General features: G+C 38.1%; 1 protein-coding gene across 2 annotated transcripts in view; it reads right to left on the bottom strand.

Annotated features, from left to right (window-relative positions):
• PAPSS1 (3'-phosphoadenosine 5'-phosphosulfate synthase 1) overlaps positions 1–17,690 on the bottom strand; it is an 80,626-nt gene that overhangs the window by 54,496 nt on the left and 8,440 nt on the right. For both annotated transcript variants that reach the window (XM_016160832.2, XM_016160833.2), the window contains 3 exons: positions 13,229–13,464; positions 9,619–9,757; positions 5,697–5,815 (listed from right to left, as the gene is read on the bottom strand). In XM_016160832.2, the coding sequence (XP_016016318.1) occupies positions 5,697–5,815; positions 9,619–9,757; positions 13,229–13,464 (494 nt within the window). The remainder of the gene's footprint in view (positions 1–5,696; positions 5,816–9,618; positions 9,758–13,228; positions 13,465–17,690) is intronic.

Genomic DNA, 17,690 nt, shown 5'->3' with positions numbered 1-17,690 from the left:
AAACTACATGCATCCAAAGCATGAACACCAACGACATTCTGGCAACACTTTAAAACTGAGCTGCAAAGTCTGGTTTTTATATGCAGTATAAAATCCATTTAGAGCACTAAACCACCATTTCGTAAAAAGACAAACCTTTAAATAATTTATAGTACTAGTAAATCTAGAGTTCCTGGTAGATTTAAAAAGTATTTAAAATATCACTTTAGATTAAAACCAGCAGCGAGAAGTCTACTTCCTTATGTCATACTGCGTCAAGTTAAAATGCAATACCAGCAGGCCATCTAGTGACCATTCGTGGGTTAGGGAAAAAATATTAATCTAAAAATCTTCAGTATTTGTCAGTGCCTTCCATGTTCTTGAATAAATAGATGCCACCTGCAGCGCATTAAGAAAATAAAGATGCTCTGACAAAATACTGAAAAATTCAGTCTTTATATAAATGACCACATTACCTATCCTTATAGTAACATAGGCCAGATGGAAAGAGAAATAAACAATCCAAAGATGACAGAGGATATTGTGCTAACCAAAATACCCATCATCCTATAACACCCATCGTACAGCACAATAAAAACATATTTTTCTTGGATAGTAAAACCAATGCTATATCTTAGAAAAGAACATTAAAGAAACAATTCCTTGTAGAATTCATTTCAGAAGAGTCTCTCCAAAGTAATACTGAGCACCGGGTTAGAAAAAATTTCCTTTGTTACCATGGAGATAGCACTTCTCCAACACCTGCATTCTCTAGAAGTCTCAAACCATGCTACCCTCTTTAATAAAAAATTGTGGCACAATGGGAAACATGTATTTGGTCTTTGTCCTCAGTTCCCGGCATAGAGCTCTTAAAACCTCTGGAATCTCCCAAGTGGAAAGAGTGCCTTTGCTACAATAATGAAAAGCCAACTTAACCCTTTTCCTGTTTGCCCTGAGAATACTCGCCAGCAGCACTTTTGGCTGCGGCGTTTACCCCGAGGTAACTCGCAGATTACAGTCCTAACCTTACCCCCAAAGTTTGCCATGAAATACCTCACTTTCATTATTGTTTTCAAATCACTCTAGTATATTGATAGTCTTTAGAAACAAATGACATCACTCTATTTATAATGTTTTGTTTTTAGTAGTCTGATTGCTGAGAAATGTCAAATCCTAGAAAATGCAGCATTCCTACGCATGATGTTAAATGAACACTGGCAGCGGGCTGCACTTTTTTTCCTAAATGGGAAAAGTAATCGAAGCTTGGAACTTTTAGCTCTATCCCTAGACTCAGGGTGGAGAGGATCGGGAGGTTGGGTTTGAGTTCAATCCCCAATGGCCAAAGATTTAATCAACTGTCTCTGCATGAGCAAACATCCACAAAAAAAAACCCTAAAGGACAGGCTCAGAGAGCTGGGTTAGTGAACACACAGAGAGCAGTGTACCCAAAGAGGGCATGAGAGGGCCATGCCTCTCTCCACCCCATACCTTGCCCTATGCATCTTCTATCTGGCAGTTCCTTAGTCGTATCCTTTATAATATCTGGTAATAATAAGTTAAGTGCTTTCCCAAGTTCTGTGAGTCAAATTATTAAAGCCCAGGGTGGGTGTCATGGGAACCCTTAATTTGCAGTTGGCTGGGCAGCAATGTAGGTAGCCTGAGCACACTATTTGCCGATGACATCTGAAGCAGAGGTGGTCTTCTGAGTCAGCCTTTAACCTGCGGCGTCTGAGCTAACTTTGGAAAGTCAGCGTCAGAAGTGAATTAAATTGTTAGACATCCAGTTGGTGTCCAAGAATCAGAGAACTGGTTGGAGTGAGAAAAAACTCTCAAAAGTCTAACTGAACCTGAAGAAGAAATAAAATTTAATTAGCTTGAATGTTTTAGAAATGACGTTTCCATTATATATGGCATAATAACCCAAGCCACGCATTTACTACTTAGGTTTGGGTTTTAGGACCTAAGTAAATCATTATTCACCTGGCAAAATGTGCGCCAGCTTTTCCAAAGTAAATTAGATGACCTACGAACACTTTTTTTTATTTCATTACATAGAACGAACATTTCACACTAACCTAGGACAGGCATGGCAGTTTATCTCTTCACATAATAAACATTCTTTCCAGCGCAGGCAGTGTTGTCTTTGAAGTATTTTAAACGTATTCTAAAAATGTCAACATTCTAAGTTCAAAGAAATGCCCATTCCTCTCATTTCTTAATCTCAGCTACACTTAGGGTACAAACGGCCAAAGAATGTGAAAGAAAGCTAAAGAAAAGATTCACATTTCAGAAATAAACTATAAATTGAAAGCATCTAGATACTAGGAAAGGCAGTGTAGTAGAAAGAGTAGGGTATGGACTACAGAATCCAGCAGACTTTGTTCAAATCCCACTCTACCAGACTGAACTACCCTGGTACAAACAACTTCTCCTCCCTGAATGTTTCCTTATCAGTAAAATGAGAATAATTACAACTACTTCCCAGAGGTGTAATACAAATTAAACACATTGTGCTACTCAAGTGCCTAACACACAGTCTTGTACATGGTAAGAGTTCAATTAAAGGGAGTCGCTGTTGATGGTTTCCATGCCTATCAATGACATTTGCTTCTCACATACACAATTATATTCTTCCATATAACGTTGGGTAATGAAGAACCTCTAACCCTCACATCCCCATTCAAAATACACACTACAAAAGCTATGTAAATCTGGTTATTATTCCTTGCTTTAAAAACTCCACTGCAATCCACATATTCATTCCTTTCACCTCCCAATCTATATTTGAACTCTGCTAGGAAAGCTCACAGATCTCACCTTTGGAAAACCTAACAAACGCTTTTGTGATGAAATGAAACTGAACTGGATCACCAGGGAGAAGTTTGTTACGCAGAGTGCACAGTACATCAGGTCACCCTGCAGTAAGGGTGCAGCAGGCAGACACGCTCCTTAATCACCACCCGACCACACACTCTGAGCGTAATGTCAGGTATTCACAGGTTCCCTCGTGCCCTGATGCTCATTTTTAAAATCCAGCTCTGGTGAGGTGGCTCCAGAGTGCAGTGCTGTACACACAGAAGGTCCTGGGTTTGTGCCCCAGGTGGAGCCGTGGGTGCACACCACAAGCATGTGGGGGGAGATGCCCCACCTTCAAGACCCAGTTCTAAAGGGGAAACGGCAACATCCATAGGTCAGGGGTGGAAATGGGGGAGGGGGAGAATTAAAGAGGGGAAATAAATAAGTAAATGAATGAATGAATGAATGAAAATTCAACTCTGTGAGAAAATCTATGGAGGGCACATGCCAGAACAGAAGTAGTCGTGTGTATGCGTGTGTGAGTGTGCAAAGCTTGAATAGTATTTTTAAATTCCACATCATGCTAGAAAAGAAAAAAAAGTAATGAATTTATATATGGTCAGTCTTGTCTCTAACTATAAATAATGATGGTAAAGATCAAAAATTAAGGTCTACAGATAGGGATTTTTACTGTTTAATTCACTGCCACATCCTCACTGTTTACAGTCATACCTTGTGTGTATGGCATTAAATATTTGCTAAGTTAACTAACAGGATGGACCATGTACAACACGGAAATATATGCTCTCAGTGGGAAGTGAGGCTGTTTACTTAGGAAAACAAATAACTGGAACATTCTCCCCAAGGGAGGGTGGTACCAAAAGAAAACAATTTCTTTAAGGAGGCATCCTCATTTCTTCTTTTGTCACCACCTGGCTTTAAGAGAAAATTTCTCCTGAACAACCTTTCCAGCTATAGATTTAATGACGTTGCATTAAGGAAAACATTCTCGAAAAAGCCAGAGATGTATGAAAATGTGTCCTAGGAATTCGTATACCTGGAATCCTTGGTATAGAACATACTATGTTCATGATTCAATTACTTGATATCTCTGAAATATTTCAGAGGTTTACAGTGTGAATAAAATTAGACAATATAGGTAAAGTACTCAGCACAAAGGCCACTTGAGTAACTGCCACAGTAATTCAAATGAGAAGTAATTACTTAAGTCCTCACTTAACATCGTTGATAGGTTCTGAGGCTTTAAATGAAAAGATGTATAAAGAAAACAGTTTCATCATAGACTAACTGATATAAAAAAGGGTTAAGTTCCTGTGGCATCATCAACGTGTTATGACAAAGCAATGTCGAATGGACTGGTACCAGCTGTACCAGCTAAAATAGGAGAAAAGCTGCTTTCCCCAGATTCCAACAATCAAAACCAATATTTTAAAAAACAAAAAGCCCTGCGTATATGCGTATTATAATAAGTAATCAGTATATTAGTTTCTTATCTGCCCTCTTTCCGAACCTTGAATGAAATTATCCATCATCACATTGTCTAGCAGGCATAATACAGACTAATATCTATATAAAAGGAAGGCCAATTAGTACAATTATTAATTAGGAGCAAGGCATTAATTAAGACCACAGAACAGAGACTAAGACAAGCAATGGCACCAGGGGAAGGGAGGGAGGGAGAAGGAGGGAGGAACTGGGGAAGGAAGGAGGGAAGGAAGGAAGGAAGAGAAAGCCTCTATAGAATGTGATTGTAAGTAAGGCCCAAAGAAGTGGTTAGGAACTGAAGGAAAGAAGGAAGAAAGGAGAGACCTGCAGTACACATCATACCAGTTTAACAATTCCTTACAAGTGTCTCAACTCTCTGGAATTATCTGGAGCCCATAAAATGACCTCAGAGATTCATGACAACCCTAAAATTATATATGAGTATCTATGAGTATTTTTCTGAAGTTCTGTAAAAACTTAAGAATCGCTCATTAGATATAAAAAATAATTTAACAGAAAATGAAATTATGTACAACTTTCTAACACTGATATGACAAACCTAAGTAAAAAAAGATAAGTTCAATGTACAAAAAATGCAAAGAAAAATACAAACCAAATAAAAAGAAAAATACTAGAAACGTAGTTTCAATGAAACAACATAGAATATCTATGACTTTCACACAAATTTATTTTTAAAACTGTAAATAATCTCAACAGAAAAAAGCAGAGTAAGAAGACAACTGGCCAAAAATGAAACAGAAATTCTGCAACAGAATTATCACACAACAAAAGGAAAGGCAGCTAACCTATCAAATAAACTTTCTTGAGCCCATTATAGAGCTAAGGTCCTAAAGCAGTGATGTGAATTACTTCCAAAGAGTGACATGTCCCACCGAGAAAAGACAAGACACGTGAATTATTCTCTTTAATAGAGCATGAGACGAAGAGGAGGCTGTTATAAAGGCGGAAAAGAAGAAACGGCTAAAATGTATTTATTAGTTCTTGTATTGTCACAGTGAAAATCTGGGCACTCGCTAAATGTCTAGGAAAAGTTAACTACCTTATGGACATTAAATTAAAAAAATATATAATAATGCCAAGTTGTAGAGCTGAATAATCAAGGCTGAATTTTCTCCATTAGGTACTTGTGCAGTAAAATTACTGGTTAAATTACTCAAGCCTCCTGAGGTTTATACCGATGGGCTATTTCATACGTTGTACATATGTGGTGCCCCCTATAACACCCAGCACAGCGGCATACACATACGGAAAACTGTTAGCACACAGAGAATCTAAAATACAGATGTTCCTTCAAATTACCACCGCCCCCCCCCCTCTTTTTTTTTTTTAAGAAAGAATGGTTATGTACTAGATAGAATTACTCTCTGGTAACTCCCTCTTTCACTGTCTCTTACCCGCTCCTGGAGAAGTTCCACCACTTGCTGGACACAGTCATTTACGTCACAGGAGTCTGTTTTCAGCACCAACTCTGGGGCCTCTGGTTTTTCATATTCAGAATCAATCCCAGTGAAACCTAGAAAAGGCACCATGTAATAAAGGAAGGTGAAAATGAAAAATAAACTTGGTTTGTTTCTTCAGTGTAAGTCTCTGCTATGTTGAAGTTAATATTTATATTGCCCCCTCTAAGGTACAGGTTTAAAGTATTGAAGCTTCTCTTTTGGGAGAAGATTTCTAATTAAACTTTTATTTTTGCTTTAAACACGTACAGTTGACTCTCGTTATCCAGTCGTGTTCAATAAAATCGTTGCAAACACTAAATTACTGGATACTGAACCACTGCTCATAGGGGAAACATGAGGTTAGGTTCCTGCAAGCCTCTGGCAACAAAACTTTTGTCAACTGATTAATATATAACTGTTTTATGTGTTTTTCTATCTAAAACACAATATTTAATATATATTGTTAAGGTGGAACTCATGGCCAACAGCACTTTATGCCTGAAGGAATAAAGCATATCTAACACACATATTTCTCCATAAGGCACTTCGCAGCCTTCCTATACTTGGGAACACTAGACCACAATTGAGCACTATGCCCAAGGGCCACTATAAACAGCAAAATCATTGATAAAAGCACCAAAAATGCAAAAACCATGGTGTTAAATAAGCCATAAAAATAACTTTTTTTAAAATATAGTGACAGGTAAAACACAAAGGCCAAGTGTCACCTTGTTCAACTTCAATTAGGAGCATGTGCTCTGGGTGACTAAATTTTTTGCCATTCTGCATGTATCCAAAAATGACTGCCAATGCGCTGTAAGTATTCACATGGGGGTTACAAATAAATTTTAGTGAGTAAACCTATTTGCAAATACAGAATCTTCAATTAATGAGGATCAACTATATTTCTATCACCTTTTTTTCGTTTAAATGAAGTCATAGAAATTAATACCAAGTGATCCAGAGCATCTCATTTCTCCACAGGAATACAGGACATAGTACCTAAGCCCTGGATATAAAACAAAAATTGACAAGGTTTTTTTCCTCTCAATGCAAAAACCGAAACCAAGTCAATCTGTCCATTATATTCACAGCTACATTTAAGCTCTGCAGGCTTCTTCTGCTACCAGATTAAGTGTTCAAGCAACACAAATTAACTAATACTAGCTTAAGCAAAACACAAATCAGGAAAGCAATCCTATTATATCACAAATATATTCCAGAATCAATTTAGATATTAACCACTACTTAGATTTTTCCTATTTTGTATGTGCTAACATGTAACTGCCAAGAAAAGAAAAAATACATATTTCCCCAGAATGGGCTGGCTGAGCCATGATGTTATTTCTGCCTTACACTTCTGACACTACACCACACACAAGTTTTCAAGGCCTGTCTACCTGGCAATGCTTGGGTCATCCTTGGGTTAGCATGGTAAATATGAAATTAAAATCATCACTATTAAGAGGTACAGTTTTCGAAAGAGTTCTAACATCTACACTACAAGTCAACAGCCCTCTTATTTCATTTATTTTCTATTTCATATTTCTAAGTATCACATAAAGTCCTGAACCCAAGAAAAAAATTCTGCATTACCAATATTCCCACTGGGGAAGCATAATTCTGATTAAAACACCAGTTCTTAAGCTCTGATTCTCAAATGTAGCTAAACACTGAATCACTGTGTCCTACTCCCATGAAATTCTGATTTCACTGGTCTAGGAATAGCCTTGGCACTGGACTTTTAGAAGTTCCCCCAAGTAATGCTAAAGTACAGCAAAGCTTGACAATCACCATGCTAGAAGACTTGGCTAAACATTTTAAAAGTCAAGGAATTCTCTTTCTAGCTAATTTATCCACAAATGATTATAATACATGAATGCTGTTAGAAAAACATTTCTATTTACATAGATAATAACTATATGAACAATATTCATGAATAATCTAGGTATTCAAATGGCTGACACAGGGATACATTTATAGTTTAGTAAATGCATAAAGGCCTATAAAAGCTTGAGGTATGCTGAATGTACGCAATCTCATCTATCCTTGAATGATTACAACCACGACTCAGAAACGGCATTGAAAGAGAACCTTTTAAGTGCTATGTGACAAGTAAATAATTTTAAAAAACAACTCTATAGTCAGGAACTCTAGCACCACAGCAAGCCTAAAATAAATGTGTACACACACACACACACACACACACACACACACACGCACACACATATTAATTAACCTGAGGAACATTTTATCAATGTCTACTCAGAGGAAATTATTCAAGTAACGCATGGAAAACTAAACTAATACAAACACACTCCCAAACAAAGGATGCAAACTATAAATGACTCAAGGTATTTTGGATGTATTATTCATCTTTGCATCCCCAGCACCAAACATATACCTTGCAAACAAAAAGCACTGATAAATGTGTGTTGAGCACCCAATTTCCACTCCTCCTTCTAATCCATCCAACAAGCATCGACTATGTGTGTGCCAAGAGTTATGCTTTGGGCCACGCACTGTGCTAAATTCTGATATGAAAATGTTCAAGGCGTTGTCCCTGCCCACAAGTAACTTGCTCCGACCAGACAGACAAATCTACCTCCCTCACCGATCCAGCTTTGTAAAAACAACAAAACCATGTACAATTAAAATAAGTAAAAGATTTAGACTTCCTGAACACATCATTTTGCTTCTCTTTGCCAAATCTCTATTACCAAATACTGAAGTAAAAATTAGCGAGCAGCAAAGAAAAGGATATAGAAGTTAAAGGGCTAAAGTGGTTTGCCTCCTGCTGTCATAAATTATTCAGGTCAGGCAGCCTGTTCTTTCTGAGTCAAAAAGTGACAGCTTAATGTGTAACACTGCATCTCAATGGCGGCACGACTAGATGTCAGCCTTATCCAAGGAACCAGATTTCACCACGGCAAGTGGAAATTGGCCCAACCCCTAAAGCCTTTCCAGGTCCAAATACAGAAGAGCACAGAGTAACAAGCATTTTCCTTCCCATTCCACTTTTTCCTTTTCAGGGCCAGAAACTGAATGCCAAAATCTTTAATTCACAGAACTCCTGGGGCTCCTGTGATTGTCCCAGGCTATCTCACTCCTGATTGGGAAGGCAAACAAGTTACCTGCACAAATCACTGATTCCCAAACAAGGTTGACTAAGTAATCTATCTTTCATTTTTTTAACATTGGCATGACCTCTATTTTTGTTAACAGAGCAGGATTAATGTCAAAGGATGGCTACAAGATAAACAATATGATTGGTATCATAGGCCACAGCAGGAAGCCTCCTTCCTTGTCCAAATATTCTTTAGTTGAAACTCTGGGAACACACCATAAAACCTAAAAAGCAAGGCGTATATATTTTGATGGAATCACTCTAATTCAACAATTGCACACAAAATGAATAAGGGACCATTCAAACACTATGATATAAATTAGAACAAAACATGGTCCTTGCTCTCAAGATGTTTATAATTCAGGGATTTTTCCCATTGGCTATGAAATTTCCTACATTAGGACTCAAACAAAGAGAGCCGAAGTGGCGGCAGCTAGCCACCGATGTCCCATTTATCACTAGGCATCTAATTATATCAAGTAAGTTTCCACCAGCCTGCAAAGTCCCAACCCTCTAAAACTGTCTTGTAAGTAGGACTCCAATCCGATCAGCGATACTCACTCTGTGTATATACAGTGTGCTGCTAGCCTGAGACCTACAACAGTGTAATAAGATCCGCTTTCTCTTCTCAAGGAGCTCCAGGTCATTTAAATACTCCCGATCTCTTAAAAAAGATTATCAGTCTCAGATATGGTAAGATAAAATAGCTAAGCAAAGAGAAACCAGGAGGAAAAAAAAAACATTACTTACCCTTAATTTCTCCAGCCCGTGCTTTTTTATAGAGCCCTTTGACGTCCCTCTGTTCACAAACATGCAGGGGAGCATCAACAAACACCTCAAAAAACGGGAGACTTGCGCCCTCATGGATCTGTCTTGCATTGTTGCGATCCTTAGGAAGAGGACAAGTACAGAAACAGTAAAAAGTGCTTACAAAAAATCAAAGGTCTGACATGAATATCAAGGATGAGTGAAAGTACTTTCCAGCTGAGTCCGTGGAAAATATATTAGTCAGAATTTAACTTAGAGTTCTAAAATATAAACAAAAAAAATTCCAAGAAATTTTTAAGTTAACACACACATTCTTCATAACAATTTTTAATAGGCATAGTACTCTTTAAATTCAAGATATTGGGAAAATTAAAGGAAGGAAAATAGTAGATGCCTCATAAAAACTTTCACCTAAATTTTATTAAGAAAAAGAGCCCAGTTCCAATGCAGGCGTCATCATGCCTCGCCTTAATAACCTTGAACCTCAGCCTGAGTGGGCAAGACAGCAAGTCCGCTTCACACCAGGTCTGCTCAGAAACCTGAGGCTAGTTTATTCACGTGGCTGACACAACCCCCTGCAGCCACTTATCTCTAGCATTCCCACAATGACTTTTCTACAGACTCCTAACCCCCAACTCTCTGGTACTGACCTTCATGACTCAGTCTAAACACTCCCCACCCTGCCCTCTGGAATAAGCTACCTTTGTAAGGCAACCTCTTCTTTCCGGTCTTAAGTAAAACCAAGTACTCTCCTGAGGACCATGCATTCATCTTGCCATTCTCAAGTGCAAGCGCCATGGTCATACTCTAAAAGTCACGGCAGTGCCAACATTTTCGAAGCCAGCCTCCGCAGCTTCCGCCATTCACCTCTTTTCTTATGGTCCCTCTAACATACCATGCCAATTTCCACTCTCACCTGATGACCATACTTCTATTTCAAAAAGAAAACCTCCAGGCACAAATGCTCTCAATCTCCTCTCTACCGCAGAAATATATCCGCATCTCCAACCATCTTTATTTCCCTCCTCCTGCTGCTCATCCTTTCAAAGATACCAAATCCCCTTCCCTCTAAATGACCTTGCTCACGCATGATCCCTACCTCGTCCGAAACCTTCAGCCTCCCCCCTCTCCACTGGCTACTGCCCTGGCAACAAACACTAGTCACTCTCATCCATTAAAAACAAATGAACTAACGAATCATAGAAAATCTCTTTAATCACGAGTACTTTTCAGTCTTTAAGTTATGGGACTTTTGGGGGCTTTTCACACAACTAAGCCTATGCACTCTTCTGATGTCACTCCCTGATCCTTCCTATGTAGGGTCCCCTGGCTCTCAGACTCTTAACTACCCGTGAGGCAAAATCCTGCACAGTCCAGAGCTCATCATCAGACCTCTGCAAATCACTCTAGTTTTATCACCCCTCATGCTCAACCTGCACAGCAGTTCTACCAAACTACCTAGAGTCCTCAATACACCAACGCCTTCACATGTCCATGCTCCTCTGTCTGAAATAGCTTTCTCCCTCCGGTCTAACTGGTATACCCTGATTCATCCTTCATGACTCATTTCAAGCAGCACCTCCTCTGTGAAACTTCCTTTATATACATTTTCCTAATCACTTGCCTCAAGACATTATAACCGTTCATATCTGTGTGTTCCCACCAGACTACCTACCAACTCCTTAGGAATAGGAACAATCAGGTTTATTTTAGAACCAAAATGCTCAAATTCAGTAGTGACACAGAAAAATGCATATATCCTATATTAAATGATTCAATCCAAATAGTATCACGACTCTGATATGCCCAAAATGTAGTATGAACCTCATTCTTAGTGCTCTCTGAGAGGAGATCAACAAAAGTTTTGCTTCACACTATGGAAAAAGGGGGCCAAAGAGCAGATCAGCAGATATGTTCAAACACCAGGTCTCAGATGACAGCTCTCCAAATCGGTGTTACTTTCTCCTTTTCCAGCAGTTGCAAAGATTCCCGGAAGGTACAAGAATATCACTGTTATTTATATCTGTGAAAACCTGTTTATGTCCAAGGATTCAGAAACTCTAAATGTCTCTCATTCTTAGACACCTCGTTATTAATATACTTTAAACTGATGTAGTGACACAGACCCCAACATTTAAAGAAAATGAAAAACTCCTCACTGAATCTTTAGGACTCCCGTAGTGGTTTAATTAAGTGAACCTGTAGGATTAACACTAAATCTAATACTTACCTATAATTTTTATAGCTCAAATTTCTTTTTTTTTTTTGAAGTCTAAGTCACCATCCAGATTTGCTTACGACACAGTACTAGAATTGTGCTATTATTTATTATGCATACTGAATACTTATTACACAACAGGCCACTGCGCTGAGAGCTCTGAATGCATGACCTACTCAATCCTCAGAGCAGCCTTATGAGGCAGACATTACCTGAGCTTGGGAAAATTAAGCGAACTGGCCAAGGGTATAACAGTTATTGGCAGAGCTGAGATTTCGGCCCACTGTGTCTGACTCCAAAGCCCTTGCCTTTAACCACTAAGCTAATTTGCCTGTTCTTTGATATGTGGGCTTCCTAAGGGACTATGCTATCATTTAACAAACATTAAACATCTACTGTGCTCCGGGAGCAGGGTTTGGCATCAAGATCACAAAGGCAAATAAGACATAGTCCCAGCCCTCGAGGAGTAACAAAGCACGGCAGGCAAGAGCATGGGTTCCAGGGACACTGTCTGGGTGCAAATCCTTGCTTTATCACGTACAATGTGCAGCCTTGGGTAATGTACTCCTGTTTCCTCACCTCTACCTTCCTCATTGGGTGATGAGAGCTAAATGATACAATTTGCATAAAAGCACTTTTAAAAAGTTATCAATACAAAGTAGTTATTCACTAGATGTCAGCTGATAATATCCTATTATTATTTTTACTATACTGCTGCTATTATTACCACCACCAACTAATGAACTAGTATTTATAACAAAACAATGTATTAAGGTACAATATCAAGGACACCAAAGACAGGTACCCAGCAAAGGCTGAGGGAGGAAGGGAAGGTACTCAGGAGGAGGAGATACTGAACTGAGTCTCAACGCATGAACAGGAGTGAATAATGCTGAGAACAGGGGGGCAGGAAGGAGAGGAATGCCCTTCCGATGGGGGAAACAAAAGTCTCTCGGAGAGAAACAACATGAGTTGTCAGAGAAATACAAAAAAGTGAATAGGTGCTGCTATGGTATGAAAGAGATGAAACTCAAGAGTTTTGAGCAAAGAAACCACAATAGGGCACATGTTAAGAAACTTAAGATTTTCTCTGGTGTCTGATATCTGTTGAATATTTTCTAAAAATTTATTGAATTAAAAAGTTGGTTTGAAATAATTTGGCCGTTGGCTTAAGGCCAACGACCCTGGTACAGTTCGGGGAGACGACAGAGTTATAGCAGGTTTTATCAAAAATGAATTTACTCAGAAAGTCACAGCATGAAAATGTTGGAGGTTAATTATTTTAATTTGGATTTCACCTCAAAGCACACTCTAATGTTTAAACTATGTGTTTTGCCTAATACCATATTCTCGATAAACGCAAAAGCCACATACCTGAGTATAAGGTGATATGAAACTCGTGATGCACACTAAGCCAGCATCTGCAAACAGCTTAGCAACTTCTGCAATGCGTCGAACATTCTCTTCTCTGTCTTCCGGACTAAAGCCAAGATTTTTATTGAGACCTTGACGAATGTTGTCACCATCCAAAGTATAGCATGGAATACCGTGGCAAACCAAGTACTCCTCCAAAGCCATGCTCACCGTGGTCTTCCCCGCTCCAGATAAGCCTAAAATTAAAGAGTCCATACATATTCCATATACAAAGTTAGAAGGATAACTAGTAATGAAGAATTTTAATACAGGCTTAATTACATTATTTTTAGCAGTCTCTCAATAACAATCTTACAAATATTTCTCTATAAGTGTTACCTCTAAGCTAGAAAAACATCTATAGTTTAAATATAATGATTTGTGTTTTTAATAACTCCTATCTATGCTCAAAGGTATCCTAGAAACCACTGATGAACTTCAAAGGCCTTAATCAATTTTAATATTAGACAAGGTTGAACAGATATTTTGTCTTCCTGTTACCAGTAGTGTAAAGCTTCATGCCAATTTTAAAACAAAGTTATATGCCCAAATTGCTTCTGACAAGAGCAGAAAAAGGACAAAAGTGAAATATCAGAAAGTTATTTCTATATCCCAGGATCATCACCTCTCATAGATTAAAGTATCTGGGAATTCAATTTATGATAGCATTGACCTTGAAAGAATATCCTCATTTCAACTCACTTTCCTCTACCAGTGATGTTAATTCACTAAATAACGAGAAGGAATGGAGAAGGTAAGAGCACATTTATGTATTAATACTTGCCACCTTGGCGATTGTGTAATTACAGAATTCATAACCAAGGTAGTTATGACACAAGAGATAAAATATTGAAGTCTAATGTACTGATGCTCTTGAAAGAAGTCATGGTAGCACAGAAGGCTACCTGAAAAAAATACAAAACAGGATTCACTGAGAGGATCAATACAGTGTTGCTTTACACATTAAAAACTTACACTAATATGAGTATAGCAGATTATATATTCCAGCAATGGCCACAACGGACATTTCCCTTCCTGCAAGCTCTTCTACAACGTGATGACGCTGCCATCACATCAGGAATTATTGCCTAATTCACTGCCCTTGAATTTGAGCTGGCCTTAGGACCCACTTGCGGCCAAGAGTACAGTAAAAATGACAGTAAAAATGACAATGTGTGACCTCCAAGGCTAGATCAGAAAAGGCTATGCAGCTTCTCTTTGGACACTTAATTTGGGATAAGCCAGCTATTTAATACCCAGGGGTCACAAGTAGGCATTCCAGTCAATAGCCTCAGGCCGCTAAACTCCCAGCTGCCAAGCATCATCAACTGAGTGAGTCACTGCAGACAAGGAGCCCAGCTGAGGCCTCAGATGACTGCAGCCCACACCAGCATGACTACACCCAAGCAAGACTTAAGTGAAAACTGCTTCGAGGGACCGTTTTGTAGTCCTTACTCACAAAATGGTAAACAAATTTAAATGGTTGTTTTATACCAGTAGGTTTTGGGTAATTTGTTAAGACAGCAATAATACTGAAAGAGATGGAGGCTGGGGAAGAGCAGCTTCTTCTTCTTTTCTGTTGTTGTCGTTTTTAACTACCAGTCGAGCAACAAGTATCGGAAAGAAAAAAAAACCTGAAACTTGAAAATTTAAACTTGTTATACAACAACGACAACCTAAATTACAATAAAAGAGTCTATTTATACACACATATATATTTTAATGTACATATTTAATTTGAAACAGTAAGAACTGACACTGCTGAAAATTGAATTACTGACACAGAAGGTTTCACTAATATGATGACAGTGAACATGGACAAAAACATAAATTAAAGCAGTTAGAGAAAATCAATAGACAATAAAAGACAGCCCCAAACTAAGCTTTGGTATACCCGAAGAAAGGAAACCAACTGTGCAGGGCTGAACGGTGTGCTCCTAAAATGCATGTCTACATGGAACCTCAGACTATGAAACAGGGTCTTTGTGGGTGTAATTAGTTAAATTAAAATGAGGTCACACAGGATTACCATAGATCCTAAATCCAATGGCGGGGGTACTTATAAGGCAGCCGCATGAGGACACAGAGAGAAGGCGGTGGGAATACAGGCAGAGATTAAAGTGATGCATCTCCAAGGGCTGCCAGCAACCTCCACAAGCAAGGAGAGAGGCAAGGAACAGGTTCTCCCTCAGAGTGCAGAAAAGGCAGCAGCCCTGCTCACACCTTGACCTCAGACGTCCAGCCTCCAGAACTCTGAGAGAATAAATTTTTTTCTGAAGCCACCCAGTTTGTAGTGATTTGGTTCAGCAGTCCTGGGATACTAATATACCAACCGAAGTAAAAATACAAAACAAGAAAATGTATCTAAAATAAAATCTGAGAAAAAGCAAGCTATGCTTCAGGAGAATGCAAGCCACTTAATACCTTGAAAGATCCTGGTTGAGTTACCGAATTGCAAGAAAAAGAAATCTTGACTTCCATTTCCAACATAAAAAGAAAAAAAAGAAAATCAATGAAGCCTATAGATTCAACAACCAACAAGACTGATCTAATGAACACATAGATTACTGCACACGTTGGAAAAAAATACATTCTTTTCAAATACACATTTATGAAAACTAAATACACATAGGAACGTAAAGCCGAGTATCAAAAAAATTTGATACAGTATTTATAAGTATCCTCAATGGTAAACTAAAAGGAATATACCATGTTCAAGAAAAGGAGTACCCAATATCCAATATTCTAAAGATCAATTTTCCCCAAAATTAACCTTTTCATATAATGTAATTCCAAATTAAATCCCAACAGGCTTTGGGGGGAACTATTAAACTAATTAAAACATTTATACAATAATACAAAGAGGCACAAAGGAAAAGTTTTCTTATTTCTGATGAAGAATAAGGTAAGAGGACATATTACACTGGATTTCAAGACTTACAGAAAAACAATAAAGATAGTGTGATACTAATAGAGGAATCGACACATAGGCCAGTAGACCAGATCAGAGAGCCCAGGAACAAATCTACACATGAGTGGAAACCTGATATGTGACAGCTGGCACTGCAGATCAGAGACAAAGGATACCTCATCAATATATGCTCTTGGGACAACTGATTACCCACATGGAAAAAAAGAAAATGGACCCCTCCTTCGCACCACACACAAAAGTCAACTGCAGATGGACAAAGGGTCTAAATGAGAAAGGCAAAACTTCTAACAGAAAATATAGGAAAAGATATAATTCTTCAGGCATCCAGATGAACAAGGAAAGTTCCTAAAAAGAAGGTAAAAAATCAGATTAGTCCCACACTTGTTCACAACATGTAATACCAGGAGACGATGAAGAAATGTCTTAAGAATTCCAGACAAAGAGAGAATGAATCAAATATATATTTAACTCAGACAAGCTGTCAGACATTCTGGAAAATAAAAACTCAGAGAATTCAGAACCCAACAGAAAGCCATCTTACCAAAACTACTTAACAATGAAACACAGACAAAGCTTGACTCAAAGAGCTCATGAGTAGGCATGCCATCATAAAAGAGCTGATTGTAAGGGAAGTATTGAATCAATTTACTTACAGAATTTGAATACAATTAGAGAAATTTAAGAAGTAAGAACAGAATGTTAAGTGTTACAAAACTGGACAATGTAAAAGTAACAATGTAACAACAATCTACTTAAGAATGAGGAGCTACGCAGACTGATGTGCTGTCTTCTTTCATATAAAAGGAAATAGACCTAACATTGAAACCAAAATAGAAATGTTTTTAACAATAGGCAAATATTGTAAGGATTGGTAGTACCTAGTGTTGCCAAAGAAAATGGAAGATGGACCCTCTTCCCATATTATTGGTGGGAGAGTAAATAGGTATAAATTTTAAGTAGGTAATTTGGTGAAATGTAACTAAATTTTAAATACAATTCCTAGAAGTAAAAGAATCCACCATTTCTAAATCTACCTCCAAACTCTGCATGAATTTACCCTCTCCCCAGCCTGCTATGACTAAGCCCAAAGAGAGGCTCTGGGAAAACCAAACAAGAACCAAAGAGAGACAAAAGCTGAATGATAAAAATGGATTATCTTTATCACTCACTCCTTCTCTCCATATAATTTACATTATTAGTTTCTTGAAGGTAGAATCTAGGTCTTATTCTGATGCAAAAGTCTATAGAATATAATGCAGTTATCAACTAGAAAGCAGTTTTCATATACATTCTGGTTTTTCCCCTTTATTTAAACAGCAATTCTACAAAGAACAAACACAATTACCAAAAGGAAATACATTGTTATTAAGCAACTTTGTCAGTTACAAGTTATGACACTCCAGATACAAGAAATAAGCTCAAAATTTAAACATGCTTACTCCTATTCCAACGCTGTCTATAATACTGCTTTTGAAATATACTGGTTTATCG

Source organism: Rousettus aegyptiacus, unplaced genomic scaffold, assembly GCF_014176215.1.
Source record: "Rousettus aegyptiacus isolate mRouAeg1 unplaced genomic scaffold, mRouAeg1.p scaffold_m13_p_10, whole genome shotgun sequence".
NCBI classification, from domain to species: Eukaryota; Metazoa; Chordata; class Mammalia; order Chiroptera; family Pteropodidae; genus Rousettus; species Rousettus aegyptiacus.
The sequence above is the reverse complement of the archived record's forward strand: the minus strand, read 5'-3'. Positions and strand labels throughout refer to the sequence as shown.